At 50.8% G+C, this 19,941-nt stretch overlaps 1 protein-coding gene across 1 annotated transcript in view; it reads right to left on the bottom strand.

Moving 5' to 3' along the window:
- Nucleotides 1–9,696: 9,696 nt before the first annotated feature.
- LOC309400667 (GTPase IMAP family member 9-like) overlaps nucleotides 9,697–19,941 on the bottom strand; it is a 22,180-nt gene continuing 11,935 nt past the window's right edge. Inside the window, exons 2-3 of the mRNA XM_081969252.1 lie at nucleotides 10,690–10,744; nucleotides 9,697–10,567 (exon numbers count right to left, since the gene is read on the bottom strand). Of these exons, the coding sequence (XP_081825378.1) occupies nucleotides 9,939–10,567; nucleotides 10,690–10,744 (684 nt within the window). The 3' untranslated portion in view covers nucleotides 9,697–9,938. The remainder of the gene's footprint in view (nucleotides 10,568–10,689; nucleotides 10,745–19,941) is intronic.

Below are 19,941 nucleotides of genomic sequence, written 5' to 3'. Positions count from 1 at the left end.
CAGGTAGGCTGTGACTTCAGACGTCCCACTTCCACTTTTGCTTCTCTGAGTGGTTTCCTGAATGAGTTTGAATCTGAAATTGTCTTCCCACTGGACACCCAGAATGTAATTGATCATCCCGTTGATCAGAGTGGTTTTCCCACACCCTGCTGCTCCCATCATCAGGATCACTTTGTTGGGCACTTCTGGGTTCTCATTTCCAAGCTGGTACAAGAGAGAGGAGGTGGAGGCATCTGGGGGGACTTTCTCCAGAGGAAGGGCGAACACTAACGGCTGTCTGTCCTCCACCAGGGAGCTTTCCTGAAGGAACTGGCGAGCTATGTTGTCTGCATCTTCTTCCTCCAGTGATGTGGAGACCTCCACCTCCTCACTGGGGACACTCAGAGCTCCACTGTCACACATGGCAGACACCCGTATTCTGAATGCTGTCTGGGGCTGCAAACCTTCAATAGGGTAAAACTCTGTTTTTCTCCCAGTCCTTTTTTCAGTCCATTGGTCCTTCCCAACTCCAGCCTCCACCGTTCTGTACTCCACTTTGTACTCCTTGACCACAACTCCTGAGGCAACGATGCTGGGACTCATCCAGGCCACAGAGATGACAGAAGATGCCGCAATGACCATTCTCAATTTCTCAGGAGGGCTGGAGGGAAGGGTCTTTATGGGTGGGCTCAGGTCACTGGATTTACTATGGCCTACATTGCAACAAGCAGCGTACTTGAACTGGTACTCTGTGTCTGGAGGCAGATCTTTCAGCAGGAACATCTCCCTGGCATCCTCTGTCCTCACGGTCTTCCATTTTTCTTCCCCTGCAACCTTGTACTCTACCAGATAGTTGGAGATTGTAGCCTTTCCATATTTGGCTGGCTGAAACTTCAGCTGAATGCTGTCATGTCTGAGTTCACTGATCAGGAAAGGGAGAGGTTTTGCAGGCAACTCAAAGTTCTTGCTGACCAGCTCTCCATCTTCATAAAGGTATATTGAAGCTCCTGGGGTGTCCACATCTGGGAGAGAGGCCACAACAAAGCGGACATTCTCCTTGGATTGGTTGATACTGAAAAAGTCTCGCATGGATTTGGCAGCTTGGCGAGCATTGCGAGTCCTCTCCTTGTCCTCAAACCAGGCCGTGTCTTCCTCCTGCCCAGGAGTGGACCTTGTGGACGTACCTGATTCTTGCGAGAATTGCTCCTGAAGCCAGCCCTTTAAGGTCAACAGAAATGGCTCCTTTTTATATAAAGAGGTGAATATAAAGGAAACCACATATACATTCTGGGGGTCCAGAACTATTTCTTCCAGCTTGTTCTGAGATGAGATCACTTCTATATTATTTAGAATTGTCAGATATGATTTGACAAAGTTCATTTCTCTTTTCTTGGTGTCCAGAAATTCATGGAGTTTTTGGCTGTTGAAGGATGACTGGTTGACGGACATCAAGAGGTCCACCAGTGTCCCTTCCTCCTGTCCTCCTCCCCGGATGGAAGGCAACACTCTGGCCAGCTGTTTCTGGAAAATCTGCCTGTGTTGCTTGCACAGATCTTTGAACTTCTGGATCTTTCTCTTGATCTCAGGGAAGGTCTCAGCCATGGGATTCTTGGCTAGATCGTTGCTTTGCATCTGGATTTCATTGAGTTCCTCCAAGATCTTTTCAGCATCAAAGATCAACATTAGGCTGATTTCCCGGACCATCTTAGCAGCTCTGGTGTCCAGCTTGGTCAGCGGGTAGAGCCAGATCCTCATAGGTACAGCCTTCTCCCCATCTTTCCCTAACATTTTTGGTAGAGTTTCATAAACCTTAATGGCATCTTGGAAAGTGACTGGATTTTTCTCCAGAGAAAAGTCTCCATGGAATTTGCAACTAAAGCGCAGAGCATTCTCTTTCTCCTCCTCAGTCAATTTGACCTCTGCTTCTCCCGTGATGGATATCAGCTTCTTGACTGTAAGCTGTAGACTTCCTTGAATATTTTTCACCGTCTCTGTTGAAGAAACTTCTCGGTCAAAGACGAAGAAAGCCTGAACTCCATAGAGGATGGCGGTGACCACATGGGTGGCTGTGCCATGCTCAAAGACGGCTGGGTAAGAGACATTCTGGATTCCCAGGTGGCTCATTGTCAGCTGTTCATACTTGGTGGTGGTTTTGTACTGGACGGTGACTCTGGCCTGTTGCTTGGATTTCTTTGTGTCCTGAAGATACTTGGCTGACCCTCCCACTTCAATCAACCCCCCTAGGAAACTGGCTTTGAGGGAGGCTGAGATGTCCAGCGCGGAGGCCTTGTCATCAATGCTGTCAGATGCAAAGATTTCAGATTCGGTCTTGGGCTGAGGCTTGATGGTCAGGTCCTTCTAAAGAGAGCTGAAATCCCAAAGGGTGACCCCTGCATGGAACAGAAGAAAATAGGAGGATGAATTGAACTATCTTCCAAAACATCTGCAGCTGGATAGAAGAGCTGTACAGATGTGGGACAAAAGAGACACCATTTCCTCTGGATATTTGTTCTCTCTGGCCATCACCAGGGAAGTCTTCTACCTGTTTTGCAAAACCCCAGTATCTGCAAAAGCTTTCGACTGAGTAAAGATGACTTGGAATTTCTATGCACCTGTTGAGTTCAAGACAGATCTCCAACTTCCTACAGCAGGGGTGTCAAACTCAATTTCATTGAGGGCTGGATCAGGGCTGTGGTTGACCTCGGGGGGGGGGGGCGAGCTCTGTGGGCCAGATCCAACCAAATCACAGGCCAGATCCTGTGGGAATGAGGTCGCCATGGTATATGTGCAGATCCGTTTTCCTGATTGGAACACATATATGGAATTTGGGACTGAAATAAATTGAGTATTGAATGCGGGTTGAGCTGGATGCCCACTGGGAGGGCCCCATTTAGAAAGCTGTGTCTGCAAAGTAACAGCTTGCAAAGCAATGCATAGAACAGGAACTTTCCAGGCTAAAGCAGTTATCAACAGCCTAGGGAACAAATGGTCCAAGCTGATAAGATACTCATACCGAAAGCACCGACTAAGCAAGTAAAAGCTAATATAACCATATTAGGCAATGAATTGTATGAAACCAATGATAATTCAGAATGCTTTTGTTTTCGCATACGCTGCTAATAAAAGGGGGGGTTCAGAACACACTCTGGGCCCACTCGCTCCGAGGAAAAGCCGTGTGTTTGTCTTCATTCCCCTGAGTGGACCCGCCTTGATGCAGCCAACCCCAGAGGAGACCCAGGAAATACCGCAAGATCCTGCCCGCGGGTCTTGGGTTTAATGCCCCTGGCCTAGAGAAACCACGTCTTCCATCAGGGGTTCAGAGAGACCTGCACCACAACTTGACAATTACATCCAACACCCTGGATGGAATATCTGCTCCTTTTTCCAAACCAGTTTTGAAGCCAATTTCTCTAAGCATTTCAGAGACTTTGCTTTTGGGCAGGAAACCCGTCCCATGTTTGGTAGTCCTTTTGCATGCTTGGCCAAGGGCTGGATATGCATTCCAGGCAGAAGGTCCCACCCGGCACCTTCCATTCCCTCATCTACATTTGACTCGAGGCCAATTTTCCCCTTTGAAAGTCCATCTGTCTACTTATTAGTTCTGAGTGAGACTATTGAGCAGACAGGAGATGCCAAAATCCTGTACAACAGTGGGCTGAATATGAATTTTAAAATGCCATGCGTTTCCTTTCCTTTTCCATTCCTTTTGCTTTATTTTTAAATCAAAACATTTGGGTACATTCGTGTGTCCGTGTGAATGTGTTTCTTTAAAAGCTCCCTGCGTTAATTTTATTTTATTCCCTTTTTTTTAAAGGTTTCATTTATCCTATTTCAACATGATCAATGAAATGCTGTGGACATGGCATAGTTAGATTTCAGTAAGGCAGTTGACAAAGGAAACCACAATCTACATCTTGGTAAGCTAGAAAAATATGAAATAGGCAACATCGCCACCAGATGGATTTGTAGCTGGCTGACAAACCCTACTCAATGAGTAGTCCTTAATGGTACTATATTCACATGGAGGGAAATAAGCAATGGTGTACCACAAGGCTCTGGCCTGAGCCCAGGACTCTTGAATATCTTCATAGATGACTCAGATGAGGAAATGGAAGGAGAACTCATCAAGTTTGCAGATGACACTAAACTGGTAGAAATAGCCAAGACAACAGAGGACAAGCTCAGCATCCAAAAAGATCTTGACAGACTTGGACAATGGGACCTATCCAGAGGTGCGTTCCTACCGGTTCGGAACGGTTCAGCCGAACCGGTAGTAACTTGGCAGCCTGGGTACCTGGAACCGGCAGTGACCCAGGACTGCCATGTGCCGTTCTCCCGGCTGCACCATAGATGCCGCCATCTTCCTTTTTGCTTCTGCCCATGCACAGAGCAATTTTAGTGGTACTGCGCATGTACACACAGCAGGCATCAAGCGAGCGTGGGGGGGGGCGCCCCTGAGCAAACCGGCAGTAGCGGCTGACGGAGGCCACCCCTGGCCCCATCCAACGAAATGAAATTTAATGTGGAGAAAAGCAATGGTTTACATCTGGGCAGGGAAAAAAGAGCTACAAGTACAATCAGGCGAAACCTGGCTCAAATCCAGTAACTGCCGAGAGGGACCTTGGAGTCTTAGTGGGCAATCCCTTAAACCGGAGCCAGCCGTGTGCGGAGGCAGCAGCCGGAAACGCTTACACAATCCTCGGTTGTATAAAGAGAGGCATAGGATCAAAATCATGTGAAGGGTTGGTACCGCTTTATAAAGCCTTGATAAGGCCACACCTGGAAGACAGCATCCAGTTTTGGTCTCCGCCTTACAAAAACGATGTTGAGATTTTGGAAAAAGTGCAGAGAACAGCAACTAAGAAGATGAAATGCCTGTGTCAGGCCTAGCAGCCTTCTTTTCTTTTGGATCTTTGTCCCTGCCACACTTTCTATCATCCTACTATGCATTTTCTATGGTGGGGAAATGGGGGGGGGGGAATAGTATGGAGTTAGATGATATGTAGCCATAACAAAATTCTTTCTAGAAAGCCAAGGTCATCCTTTGTCTCTGCACCTGACCGGAACTGGAGGGGTGGAAGCTGCCAGCATGGCAGTGGGAGATTGGACCATGGGGTGGGCCTGTGGGTGTGGGGGCAAGATCTTGAACTTTCAACCGGGTGGGGAAAACTGGGAAACTTTCAGATTGGGATTTCCCCAGATGGGCCAACGTGGCTCTCTTCATCAATGGGAACTTTGAGGAATCCTTTGCCTCGGACTCTGATTTACTTTCGGAGGCTACCTGGAGCCCTGACAGCCTGGAGACTAAGAAAATATGAAGAACGGTTGCAGGGTTTAGGGTTGGCCAGTCTAGAGAAAAGGAGAACTGGGGGGGGGGAGCATGATAGCATATTCCAGTACTTGAGGGGCTGCCCCAAAGAAGAGGGGGGGCTCAAATTATTCTCCAAATCAAAGAGAGAAGCAAGCAGGAATGAAGGAGAAACTTCCTAACAGGGAGGACAATCAAGCAGTGGAACTGCTTGCCACCAGAAGTTCTGGCTGCTTCATCAATGGAGGTTTTTAAGAAGAGACCGGACAGGCACTTGTCCGGAATGATCTAGGGTCTCCTGCTTGAGTGTTGGGGCTGGACTAGAAGACCTCCAAGGTCCCTTCCAGCCCTATTCTGATTCTTCAGCTGATGAAATTGCAACCTCCTGTTCAGGGATATTTCTCCTGAAATGTCTCAGGCTGAGCCTGTGCATTGATGGCAGCTCCAGCCTTCTTCCTCCCTGAGTTTCCCGCAGGAGGTGCCCATCCGCCCCCTTCTCTTCCGGCTCCTACCTGGGATGAGGGTGTCATTGCGGCAGTCGTACAGCATCCCCAGCTGGAAGGGGCGGCCCAGGGCTGGGGTCTCAATGGCATTCTCAGTGTGGGTCATGCTCGGCTCCTGCGTGTCACTGAAGCTTCTGGTTCCCTGCAAGAGAGGAGAACCATCCACAGGAGGCCACGACTGACCGATGTCTCTACCAGTTGTGCTGGGGACCCTTCCCACTCCATCCCGAAGCCCCTTCCCCAAGATTCTCCCCCTCTGCAATATCCAGAGAGCCAAGAAAGTTCCACTTCCAGGCACAGTCCTTCTCTTCAGCAGGAGAGGGCAGGGCAGGATTGTGACTCAGTTTCCCCGTCGGGAAAGGACTGCCGTGGAATGTCAGAGGGTGCTTTGGGGGGGGGGGGGGGAGGAAATCCAGAGAGCTTATTTCCTTCTGCTGAAAATAAGGATACTTGGAGAGGACCAGTAGCATATCTGAGTGTTTTTGCGAGGGAGGGGAGGGGGTAAAAGCCCCCTTGGAATTCCCTCATCCTGTCCCGCCTGAGGCACGAAAACCAGCTAGGTTCTCTCTCCCTCTCTCTCTCTTTTTATCCCTCCCTCTTTCTTTATTTCTTTCTCTCTCCCTCCCCCCTCTCTTTCTGTCTCTCCCCCCCCCTCTTTCTCTCCCTCCCTCTCCCTCCCCTTTTCCTTTCTCTCTCCCTCACACTCTCTTCCCTCTCTCTTTGTCTCTCCCTCCCTCCCCCTCTTTCTTTCTCTCCCTCTCTTTTTCTCTATTTCTCTTTCTCTCTCTCATTCTCTCCCTCCCTCCCCCATCTCTCTCCCTCTTTGTCTCTCTCTCTCTCTGCCACACACACACACACAGACAGAGAGAATCAAATGCACACAACTGCCTACTTCCTCTTTCCTGCTTTCTGCAAGTTCCCCACAGCTCGGGAGCTTCAGCCAACACTCCCCTCTCCCCAAATGACCTGGAATATCCCCCCTCCCGACAGCACAGGTGCTTCCGTGCCACACTTGTTGTTCTCTTCCCCTCCTTCCTCTGCCTCCAGTCTCCTCTGCTAACAAGGAAGACAGGATCCTGAGGGTCTCAGCTATCCCACCCACCCATTTCAGATGTGGGATCCCTCTTTCTCGTGCCAAAGCAGCAGCTCCTTGACTCTGCGTCCCACCTGATGCCCAAGAAAAATCTTGCCCTCCTCCCACTCCACTCCACTACCAATATGGGGGTCCCTGGGGAAGGGGGGGTGTCTCACCTGGTTGAAGAGATCAGGAATCCCCAAAGGCAGGTGGATCTGCTGCTCTGCTTTTCTGCTTCCCTCCTAGATCTCCTCGTCCTTTTAACCTTCGGTGGACTTTATGATGGGAACAGAGTCCGGCGATCGTAAAACCCTTTGAAGAAATCAACACTTCTAGCAGCCCGATTGCCTTATCTCGCCTCAAAAACCGGAACTGGGAGAGGGAAGTCAGAGTCCTAGTGGACGATCACTTAAACAGAGCCAACCCTGTGTGTCAGCAGTCAGAAAAGCTAACACAATCCTCAGTGGTCTAAAGAGAAGCATCGAATCAAAATCACAGTCACACCAGGCACATACTGTCACATGTGGTGGGCATGCATGAAAGCAAAGAATGTTTGGATAAAAATACAGACATGGTTAGAAAAAAAAACCCATGAAAGCTACCTATAGATGATAAGCCAGAAATATTTCTGTTAGGTACAGTACCAGAAAAATATAATAAAGGGAATTTGTATTTCACCTTTCTTCCTCCTCCCGTGAGCTCCTCTTTCCCACCCTGTCTAGGATCCTGACACTTTGACCCGAAGCATTTGTCTGAGAGGGAGCCATTGAGAGGGCCTTTCCTCCCCCTACTCCCATGCCCATCATCCCTGCCCTATCCCTTCCCCCCCTCCCATGAGCTCCTCTTTCCCGCCCTGTCTACGATCCTGGTACTTTGCCCCAAATCCATCAGGCGCTTCCCCATTGGTCCACTGGAGGGCTGGCTTTCCGGAGAAGGAACGGACATCACAAGAAATTGCCGCTCTAGGACACTGCACTCAGTCTCCTTAATGGCCCAGTCTCTCCCTCCCATGACATCACAAACAATTGCCACTCTAGGATGCCACTCGTACTCCTTAACAGGCCAGGCGTTCCAGAGTTATGCTGGAAGATTCATAAATACATACATACATACATACATACATACATACATACATACATACATACGAAAGGTTCCAGCAGTTTTCTCTGAGCCACTGAGATGCCAAAGAGAGTGAGACTCCAAACGAGGCTTGCAAAAAGTATCAGCCTTCATTGATGGCCGTAGCAAAAGCTGGGTGACAAAACATACAAACAAAATCATGGAAGGAAGAGCCTCCCCCTGCAAGAGGGGCTCAGAGTATTATATACGTTTTAGACAGATAGAAACAAAGTTTATCCAATCAGAGACAAAGATTCGTTACCAACGTTGATCTTGAAAGCCTCCTTTGGTTCCAGCTCCTGCCTCTGTCTCCCTTATCTATGGAGGGTTCCTATGGCCTTGGGTGGGGGGTGGCAGCCCCCCTTTGCCAAGCTGTTTTCCGGCAGAATGCTTTGAGGGTTTATGAGCCAGGAAAACTCCCTAGTTTGGTTACTTTATCTACACAGTTTGATATTCCCGTGTAACAATTTCTTCTGCTAGCTTTCAAAAACGTGCCAAGCTTTGAAGCCAAGATTAGAAGTGAGACGCAGCAGTGAGGGAACATTTGCAGTCCGGTGTTAAGGTTAGAATTTGCTAGGCTAGAAAACAACTAATTTCTGACATTATAGAATAATATAAGCAGAAGCCAATATGGATACATATTGATTCATATACTCCTTCACATACATACATACATTCATACATATACATATAGATATACATATGCTGGTCTTGTTGTATTTGGGTCTTTTCCCGTGTAAGATTGAGATTGTCTTGGCAACGTTTCAGCGAGGTCTCACTCGCCATCTTCAGTCTGGGTTTTGGGCTTTTAGCTTTTAGCCTTTAGCTTTTACAAAATCTCAGGAAGGATTACTACCGCTTTGTAAAGCTTTAGTAAGGCCCCAGACCTGGAATCATGCGTCCAGTCTGGTCACCCCAATGTTATGAAAAAGAGGTTGAGACTTTGGAAAAAGAACAATCAAGAACTGAGATAAAGAAGCTTCTTGGAGGAGGAGTGAAACTTCTTCAGAGACCCAAGAGAAAGTCCAGTTGCCTCTAGAAAAAAGCACCTTTGGGCCGAAGGGCAACTGAGATGATTAAGGCAATTAAGATTATTAGAAGCCTGAAAGAAAAAAAGGACTGTCTGGAATGTTCTGTTTCCTGCTTTGGGGTGGGGGTTGGGTTGGATGACCTCCAAAGTCCCTTCCAACTCTTTGATTCTGTGATTCTACAAGGGTCTGCTGCTTGAGCAGGGGGTTGGACTAAATGACCTCTGAGATCCCTTCCAACTCAGTCCTTCCAAAGCACCAGGTGGCAGGACAAGGAACAATGGATGGAAACTAATTCGAGGACAGAAGAAACTGGAATAAAGGAGAAACTTCCTAACAGTGGGGACAATCAACGAGTGGAACTGCTCGCCACTAGAAGTTCTGGGCGCTTCAACACTGGAGGTTTTCAAGATGAGACCGGACAGACACTTGTCTAAAATAGCATAAGGTCTCCTGTTTGAGCAGGGGGTTAGACTAGATGACCTCCCAGGTCCCTCCCAACTCTGTCCTTCCATGAGTCTCTTAGGGTCTCCTGCTCGAGCAGGGGGTTAGACTAGATGACCTCCCAGGTCCCTCCCAACTCTGTCCTTCCATGAGTCTCTTAGGGGTGGACTAGAAGACCAATGATTCTGCTTAATATTTTGCATTCATTTGATATAATTATCTTCTTTAATTGTTGCACATCTTACACGGAAAATTCCATTTATATCTGCATCTTGTCTAACATTTCTATTTAGAACTTCTGATGCTGGCATAAATAACAGTGGGGATACTGGGCATCCTTGTTTAGTACACTTTCTTATATTAAAAGTCTCCATCAAGTCCCCATTAGCGATCACTTTTGCTGTTCGTTTGGAATACATTGTCGGAATCATTTCTGTATCTTTTTCACTAACGTTCATGCATTACAATTGTAGCATGAATCGCTAAAAGAAGTTGCGTCTTTTCTTGACGTTCATCATGTCTTCTGTGTAACAAGGAGCATTTCTGTTCCTTTCCACCAGATTATCAATCATGGCCATCAATTTGGCCACCTGAGCCGCTCGTTTTGCCCCTTTGGCCTGGTTGTCGAAAGCCAACATTCTGTTCCCGCATTCAGCAACATATTCCTTGAGACTTTTATATTGGGATGATATGTAATTCTCAAGAGATAAACCTTCCAGGTCATCTCTGCGGGTGAACAAGACGATCATATAATCCTTGGCTTTAGGGCCAAAAATCTCTTTGATCAGCTGATCCGTCTTCTCCTCCTCCTCGATGAAATGACGAGGACGCATCACACGCAGAATGACGTGGGGACCGGGGAAACAAAGCTTCACGCACTTGCTCACTTCTGCGGCAATGTCTGCGGATGGACGACTGATGTGTAAAAAACCAGGCGTATCAACAACCACAATCTTCCTGCCATTCAGCTGCCTCTCCTCCCTTTGACATGCTTCTGTTACTGACCAAGGTGACATCCCAATCTCAAAGACTTCGCTTCCCAGAATTGTGTTTCCCGTTGCACTTTTCCCATTTCCAGTTCTGCCCACCAGGACGATCCTCCGTTCAGGCCCTGCAACCCAAAGGGGAGAGGAGAGAAGAGGGGGACACAGTCAGCAGTGTAAACCCATAGTTGCCTGTCCTTCCACCCAGGACAGTAACTTCCACCCCACCCTCCAGGTCCCAAGATTTTACCTGGGATGCTTCGAGGTATGTCCAGACCAGTCTCACAGCACAAAACCCGGGATTTCTGGATAAAAAACGGAACAGAATCAGCCAAAGGAGAGGCTGCCTTGCAGGGAGGTTGCCAGGAACTCTCCTCCCCCCAGAAGACACAAGCAAGAATTGGAGCCGGGGGTGTGAAAAAGAGCCACCCCCTCCTCACTGTCCTTGAGGCTGACCCATCTGTTCCTTCTCTCTACCTCACCCCCATTTTATGCAGACCTTCAGTTCTTGGGATCCATTCAAATCATTCAGCAACCGCTTCTCTGCCCTAATGACCGCTGGGTAGGGGTGGCTGGGTGGTCATGTGACTGGGTGGGTGTGGCCAACGTCATGTCACTCACATGGAGGGGCGCCTGGCTTCTCCTCGCCCCTCCCCTCCCAGCCAGTCCTCTCCTCGTCTTGCATGTGATGGTGAGAGAGGAAGCGTTTTTCATCTTGCCCTGGATACTAAGATGAGATTTTGCCATCGGAAGACCTGGTGTCCATTTCCAAGTATTGTCTATCACCATTCTCTTGGTAAGGCTGAGTGGAGAGATTTATAAAGAACCACAGAGTTGGAAGGGACCTTGGAGGTCTTCTAGTCCAACCCCTGCTCCAGCATGGGACCCTATGCTACTATGGGCAAGTTTCTTCTTAAAACTACTCACTGGCATGGAAAGATGATGGGAAGGGTGAGAAAAGGAGGCTCTTTCAGTAAGAGGGACTCTGCTAACCTGGTACAACCTTTTGGAAGGGGGGAGAAAACATCGGAAGTCTGGACTGACCATGGGAATCTGGAGGCCCTTAGGACCCCCGTGGAAGCCATCGCCTAAACAAGTCCGCTGGGCCCAATACTTTAACCAATTCAGCTAAAACACATCCCGGGGGGAGGAACTTCCTAGCTGATGCCTTCTCCTGCTTCCCCCAATACAAGTGCGGGCAGGAGACGGTAGTAGACTCTACAATTCCCCTTACCTAAGCCGTGGCTCAAGTGACCACCCACCAACAATGCCGCGGCCAGCAAGGCCAACTCGCAAGCGATTTAACCATGGAGCTCAAAACCAGACTCCTAGCAGACCCCTGGTTCCTTGACAACCAACACCGCTTGACAAAAAAGGGAGGACCCAGCACCATGATGGTGAACCTATGGCACATGTGTGACAGGTAGCACACAGAGGCATATCTGACGGCATGCCAGTCCCTCATCTCCATCCGGCCAGCTGATTTTTGGCCTCCCAGAGGGCCGAGGAAGGCTGTTATTCGGAAACAAACTTCTGGTAAGCCAATTGGGCCTGTTTTTCACCCTCCCCAGGCTCTGGAGACTTTCCTGAAGACTGGGGAGGGGGAAAATGACCCCCCCAGCCCCCCGGAGGAAATACCAAGTTCAGCTTGGAGGTGAGTAGTGAGGCCTGCATGTGGGGGTGCTTTGCATTATGGGTGCTGACAGACAGGTGCGCTATTGCTCGCCCTCACATTTTTGGCACCCAACAACGAAGAGGTTAGCCATCCCTGACCTAGCATGAAAGGGGGTGAGATTCTCTGTCCCCGAGTTCCTCCGCTCCTCAATCCTCCGGAGAAGCCATGATGTCAAATTTGGATTCATAAAAACTTTATATTTAGTGAGGAGACAATTCTGGTGCCCCGGCATGAAGAAAGGCACGGACAGTTATGTGAAAAGTTGCAATATCTGTGCTGTTATGAAAAAGAGACGAGGAAAAACCTGCAATTTTGCTGCAATAGATGGTTGAGCCAACGAAGGCATGGGAGGAAATTGCAATGGACTTGATACTTGAGTTGCCAAAAAGCAGGGGAAACACAGTGATCTGGACTGCGAATGACTTATTCTTCCAGCAGGCCCACTTCACACCCTGCAGCCGACTACCCTCAGCCCACCAGCTGTCCAAACGCTTCCTGAAGCACATCTGCCACCTGCATGGGGTATCACACAGAATTATGTCAGACAGAGGGGGCCAGTTCACGGCTAAGTCCTGGAGGGAGTTCCTGCGACTGATTGAGTCATCCCAGGGCCTTAGCTCAGCTTCCCATCCGAGCACCAATGGCAGGGCAGAGAGACTTAACGCCATTGTAGAACAGAGCCTGAGGTGCTACGCGAACTACCAACAGTCCAATTGGATGGACCTCTTGCCATGCACAGAGCTTGCCTACAATAACGCTGTTCACAGTAGCACGGGACTAACCCCTTTCAAAGTAATAAGCAGTATGGACTTCATCCCAATGCCGGAATACCCAAGGGAATCCCCCTCCTCAGTCAGTTTGATGGATTGGCTGTCAACACTAAAAGGGGCTTGGGAAAATGTCTGCTAGGTAAAGCAGTGCAGACCTACACTGAGTCCCACAAAGGCCATTCCAGGTGGGGGAGAAAGTCTCTCTCTCCAACAAATGCTTAAGGCTAAAGACCCCCAGCAAGAAGCTGGGACCTACATTCATGGGGCCAATTAAAGGTCATCAACCCAGTCAAGGTGCAACTAAAACTGCCCCAGCTGCTGGAGAGAATACATCTGGTATTCCACAGCAGCCTCCTAAAACCAGTGGTTGGGTTGACCCTCAGACCACCACCCTGTGAGCCCCCAGACCCAGAAGCAATAGGGAGCCAAACCCATTATGAGGTGCAGTGCATCCATGACTGCAGGTAGCACAGGGGGCAACTCTAATACGTAATCAAGTGGAGGGGCTACCTTCCATCGGAGGCGTCCTGGGTAAAGAGCAGAAAACGACCGTTGACTTACCTGAACGGTCCTTCTATGTGCGCTGCGAGGGGAATCCAAGCATGGGTTAACTTTGTCCATTAGCCTAGAGACTGAGTTATGTAAATTAGATGACCACGCCTCCTCTGCCTGGAAAGGTCAGTTTTGTACGAAGGTCAGCCGTAAGAAGATGTGTATCGATTGACAGTCACGACTACAGACCGACAGGTACCAAAAGTCACATCCAGTGTAAGTCAGTCAAAGGAGCCAGAGGCCCAGAGTGCCCGGACCAGCCGAAGCTGCGGGTGGGTTTGGATTCCCCTCGCAGCGCACATAGAAGGACCGTTCAGGTAAGTCAACGGTCGTTCTCCTGTGCGCTGCTTGGGGAATCCAAGCATGGGACATGCCAGAGCAGTGAAATTAAGGGCGGGAGCCAGGCTGGTCAGGGCCCGCAGAGGAGGCGAGCACCTGCTGCAGCACACGTTGCCCAAATGATGCTTCTGCCGAAGTGTAGGAGTCCACCTTGTAATGTCTAATAAAGGGCGATGGCGATGACCAGGTCGCCGCCCTGCAAATGTCCTCGACTGATGCTTGAGTGGCCCAGGCCGCCGTTGTAGCCGCGCTCCTGGTGGAGTGGGGAGTGATGCGTCTGGGAACCAGCCGGGACTGGGAGTTGTAAGCAAGAGCAATGCACGCCTTCAGCCAACGTCCAATGGTGTTGGATGACACTTTCTGCCCCATGGTGGAGGGCTGGAATGGGACAAAAAGCGCTTCTGACTTCCGGAAGGCGGCCGTGCGCTTCACATAGCGACGGAGGGTTCTCCGGACATCCAGATGATGCCACTGGCGCTCCTGCGGATGGGAGGGATTCGGGCAGAAGTCTGGAAGGATAAGTTCTTGTGCCCTGTGAAACCAGGTGTTGACCTTAGGCAAGAAGGCCGGATCGAGGCGAAGAATTACTCTGTTGGAATGAAAGATGCACAAGTCAGATCTTATTGACAGGGCCGCCAGCTCGGACACCCTTCTGGCAGACGTGATAGCCACCAGGAAGGCAGTCTTAAGAGTCAGCAACCGGAGGCTGATGGTGCGGATGGGCTCGAAGGGCTGAGATGTAAGTGCCTTGAGCACCAGGGGGAGATCCCAGGTAGGGTAGCAATGAACGGTCTGAGGCCTGATGTTAGCAGCGCCTTTCAGAAATGACTTGACCTGAGCGTGCTGAGCCAATGGGCGGGCACGACCGCCACTAATCACGGTGGAGAGGGCTGCGACTTGTCGGCGAAGCGTGTTGGGCGCCAAGCCTTTGTCAAGGCCCATTTGCAGAAAGTCAAGTACCTGTGGTACGGACGCCTTGACTGGGTCTATAGAGGTACGGCGGCACCACCTGCAAAATGCCTGCCAGGTGGCCTCGTAAATATGAGTCGTGGATGGCCGACGGGCCGCTTGGATGGTGTTTATTACCTCGTTGGAGAAATGCAGTCCTGTCAGGATAGCCCGCTCACGTGCCACACAGCTAACTGTAGGAGCTGGGGGTTCGGATGGACGAGAGCCCCCTGGTTGAGCTGGATCTGGCTGTCTGGGATCCTCCAGGGGCGGCCGATTGACAGATGGACCAGATCGGCGTACCACGGGCGTCGGGGCCACATTGGGGCCACGAGGAGGACTTCCGCTTGTTCCGACAGTATCTTTTGTATGACTAACGGAAGAATCGGTAGAGGTGAAAAAGCGTAAAGAAGGCCTGCCGGCCAAGGGCTGCGGAGAGCATCGGTGCCTTCCGCCCCCGGGGTCTGGAATCTGGTGTAAAATCGAGGTTTCTGCGCATTGTTGGGCTGCGCAAACAGATCCACCACCGGGTTGCCGAAGTGACGAGAGAGTTCCTGAAAGAGGGCGGGGTGAAGACGCCATTCTGACTGATCCACAGTGGCCCGGCTCAGCCAATCCGCCTGTGTGTTGGAAGCCCCGGAGATGTGCTCCGCTCGTAGAGATAACAGTCTGGCCTCCGCCCAGTGGAGAGTTCTCTCTGCCTCCAACATAAGAGCCTTGGATCGGGTGCCTCCCTGGCGATTGATGTGGGCCTTGGAGGCCACATTGTCTGTTAGAACCAGAATGTGTTGGTTCGAGATCATGTCCCTGAATTCGAGGAGGGCCAATCGGATGGCTCGCAACTCTAGCCAATTGATACTGTTTCTTAGTTCCTGGCTCGACCAACGGCCCTGAGCGACCCTGTCCAAGGCGTGAGCTCCCCACCCGAATAGGCTGGCATCCGTTGTCACCTGGATGTGGACCGGTTCCTTTAATGGACTCCCCCTGAGAAGTTTGGAGGAAGTCCACCACCGGAGAGACCTGAGTGGTTTGGGTGGCAACCGAACTTTGGTTTGGGAGTGACTGGTGTGGGCTCTCTGGAAGGGGAGCAAGAACCACTGGAGTGGGCGAGAATGAAACCGGGCCCAGGGAACCACGTCGATGCATGAAATCATTTTCCCGAGCAATTGGGATAGTGTTGCCAGTGGTATGAGTCTCTGAGAGGAAATGCGACTCACCAGCGCGTGAATGCTGCGACGCCTGTCCTGAGACAGGAAGACCTCGCATGTCCTTGAATTGATGACTGTGCCCAGATGAAGCAACGACGTGGTCGGTTGCAGGTGGCTCTTGGCAAGGTTCAGGACGAAACCGTGGTTCCGCAGTGTGTCCATTGTGACCTCCAGGTCCTGGATCGCCTGGGCATGTGATGGTGATAGAAGAAGAATATCGTCCAGGTAACAGTTGATTCGTATAGGCACTGTGCGAAGGGAGGCCACTATGACTGTCAGGAGTTTGGTGAACGTTCGAGGGGCCGATGAGAGGCCGAATGGTAGGGCCCGATACTGGAAATGGAGACCGTTGAAGTGAAAGCATAGGAATCTCCGATGTGCCTGGTGGATTGGCACATGGAGGTACGCTTCCCTGATATCGACTGATGTCATCAAGTTGCCCTGGCGGATGGAAGCCAAGATGCTCTTGAGGGATTGCATCTTGAACCTTTGGTACTTGATGAAGAAATTGAGCCGTTTCAAATCTAAGATGGCCCGCCATCCTCCCAAGCTCTTGGGCACTAGGAATAATATTGAATAAAATCCTAGCCCTTCTTAATAATACTAATAATAATAACTTTTATTTCTAGACCGCACCCTTTCCTAGGCAGGACTCGGGGCGGTGTACAGTCATGTTAAAACCATATACAAATACATAGACATGAACGTAGACGTAGACATAGACGTAGACGAAGACGTAGACGGAGGAGGTGAAAAATATAATGTACAATTCTTAGTTAAAATACAAATACAATTAAAATTTCCTTAAAAAATTCCCCAATAAAATGTTTGTCAGGAGGTGGAAGATGGAACTATCAATCGGCTAAGCCAGCTAGTCGGAACAGGTGAGTCTTGAGCTTCTGTCGGAAGGAGCGGAGGTCGTTAGTCGTTCTAATATCGGGAGGGAGGTCATTCCAGAGGGTTGGGCCCATTACAGAGAAGGCTCTACTCCTAGGCGCCACCCACTGGCACTGTTTGGCAGATGGTATCTGGAGGAGTCCCTCTCTGTGAGAGCGGATAGGTCGTAGAGATGTATGAGGTGAGATGCGGTCCCGCAGGTAACTAGGTCCCATGCCATGGAGCGCTTTGAAGATGGTGACCAACACCTTGAAACGCACCCGAAAAACCACAGGTAGCCAGTGCAGCTCGCGCAGGAAAGGTGTTATATGGGAGTATTGTGATCCTCCCATGATAACCCGCGCGGCCGCATTCTGAACCAGCTGTAGTCTTTGGGTGCATCTCAAGGGGAGCCCCATGTAGAGAGCATTGCAGTAGTCCAGGCGAGACGTCACCAGCGCATGAGTGACTGTGCGTAGGGCGTCCCGATCCAATAGGGGGCGCAATTGGCGCACCAGGCGAACCTGGTGGAACGCCCCCCTCGCTACGGCTGTCAGATGGTCATCCATCGACAGCCGGGCATCAAGGAGGACGCCCAGATTGCGCGCCCGTTCCACAGGGGACAATAATTCGCCCCCTATGGCCAGTGATGGCGTCAACTGGTTGAATCGGGGCGCCGGTAGCCACAGCCACTCAGTCTTGGAAGGATTAAGTTTAAGTCTGTTGTCCCCCATCCAGACCTGCACGGCTTCCAAACACCGGGACAACATTTCAATGGCCTCGTTGGGGTGGTTTGGGGTGGAAATGTACAGCTGTGTATCATCAGCGTACAGATGGTATCCAACCCCAAAACCACGGATGATCTCACCCAGCAGCTTCATGTATGTGTTGAACAGGAGGGGCGAGAGGACTGAACCCTGAGGCACCCCACACGTGAGTGGCCTCAGGGTCGACCTCTGCTCCCCTGCCAAAACACACTGCGTCCGGTCGGAGAGATAGGAGCGGAACCACCGCAGAACGGTGCCCCCCACGCCCATCTCTTCCAGCCGGCGCAATAAGATACCATGGTCGATGGTATCGAAAGCCGCTGATAGATCTAATAGGACCAGGATAGAGGAACAACCCCTATCTCTGGCCCTCCATAGATCATCTACCAACGCGACCAAGGCCGTCTCCGTGCTGTGGCCGGGTCGAAAGCCGGACTGGCACGGGTCAAGATAGACTGCTTCCTCCAGGTGACGTGGGAACTGTTGCGCCACCACACTCTCTACAACCTTCGCTAAAAAGGGAAGGTTGCAGACAGGACGGTAATTGGCTAGTTCCTCCGGGTCCAGGAAAGGCCTCTTGAGTAGGGGTCTCACCACCGCCTCTTTCAAGGTGGTCGGCAAGGACCCCTCCCCTAGTGAAGCGTTCACCAGACCCAGGAGCCAGCCTCGTGTAACCTCCCAGGATGCCAGTACAAGCCAGGAGGGACACGGGTCCAGTAAACATGAGGTGGCTCGCAGTCGCCCACGTAACCTGTCCAAGTCCTCGGGGGCAACAGAATCAAACTCCTCCCAGCATGGTGTCTCAAGACTTGTTTCCCCTGGTCCACTGAAGGGGGCCCATCCACTCCGGATCTGATCGATTTTGTCCTGCAGATATTCCCCAAACTCCTCTGCTCTACCCTGTAAAGGGGCTTCCTGCGACCTCTGAGATAAGAGAGAGCGGGTCACCCGAAACAGGGCGGCAGGGCGGTTATCCGCGGACGCAATAAGAGCGGCACAGTGTCTACGTTTGGCTGCTCTTAGAGCCACGAGGTAGGTCCGTAAATAGGCTCTTACCTGTGTTCGGTCAGATTCGGAGTGCGAGGACCTCCACCTGCTTTCTAGGCGTCTCTTGTGGCGTTTCATCACCCTCAGCTCCTCGGTAAACCAAAGAGCCAGGGTGGTTCGTTGCCGCAAGAGAGGCCGCAAAGGTGCTATCCGGTCCAAGGCCCCCGCAGCCGCCTTATTCCAAGCGGCCACTAGGTCCTCCGTCTGGGAGCGGGTCAAGGCTACTGCAATGCCCTCTACATGGGGCTTCCCTTGGGATGCATCCGAAGACTGCAGCTAGTACAGAATGCAGCCGCGCGGGTTATCATGGGGAGTACACCTTACTCCCACGTAACACCGCTCCTGCGCGAGCTGCACTGGCTACCTGTGGCCTTTCGGGTGCGTTTCAAGGTATTGATTACCATCTTTAAAGCGCTCCATGGCATAGGACCTAGTTATCTGCAGGATCGCATCCTACCACACACGTCCCTGCGACCTATCCGCTCACACAGGGAGGGACTCCTCCTGGTGCCGTCTGCTAGGCAGTGTCAGCGGGCGACACCTAGGAATAGGTCCTTCTCTGTGATGGGCCCAACCCTCTGGAATGACCTCCCCCCCCGACATTCGAACCACCACCGACCTCCGTTCCTTCCGTCAAAAGTTAAAGACTCACCTGTTTCAATCAGCTGGCCTGGCACTCTCTTAGTTTTACCTCCCGGGGATTTATTTTAATTGGATTTGGGTTTTAATTGGGGATGTTTTTAAGGTTTTAATTGCTTTACTTTAAGATACAGTCTTTTAACCTCCTCATTTAATTTAAGATTTGTGTATTTATATTTATTCCTATGTATTTGTGTTTTAATTTGACTGTACACCGCCCCGAGTCCCTTTCGGGAGAGGCGGCGGTCTAGAAATCTAAATAAAAGTAAAGTAAAGTAAAGTACAGGAAGTGGCCCAAGCTCCGTCTGGAACCTATCCAGTTCCATCAGTCGCTTGGGGCGGAACCATTTGGGACAATCAGGTTCCGCCTCCCCGCGGTGGGGGGTAGCGCCAGGGAAGTCGAGCCAGAGAGAAGAGTGGTCTGACCATGACTGGGGTGTGATAACTATATCCCCTATTCCCAGATCACTCGTCCACTGTCCAGATACAAAAACAAGGTCCAGTGTGTGTCCACCCTCGTGTGTGGGGCCCTGAATTAATTGGGACAGGTCCATGGCTGTCATGGAAGCCATGAACTCCCGAGCCACCTCGGAAGCTTCACCCGTCGACGGCAGATTGAAATCCCCCATAACCACAAGTTTGGGGGTATCAACTGCCGTCTCCGCGATCAGCTCGAGGAGC

This window comes from Natrix helvetica (genome assembly GCF_964273705.1).
Source record: "Natrix helvetica genome assembly, chromosome: W".
Lineage (NCBI taxonomy): Eukaryota > Metazoa > Chordata > Lepidosauria > Squamata > Natricidae > Natrix > Natrix helvetica.
Note: the sequence above shows the minus strand (reverse complement) of the source record. Positions and strands in the feature narration are given on the sequence as shown.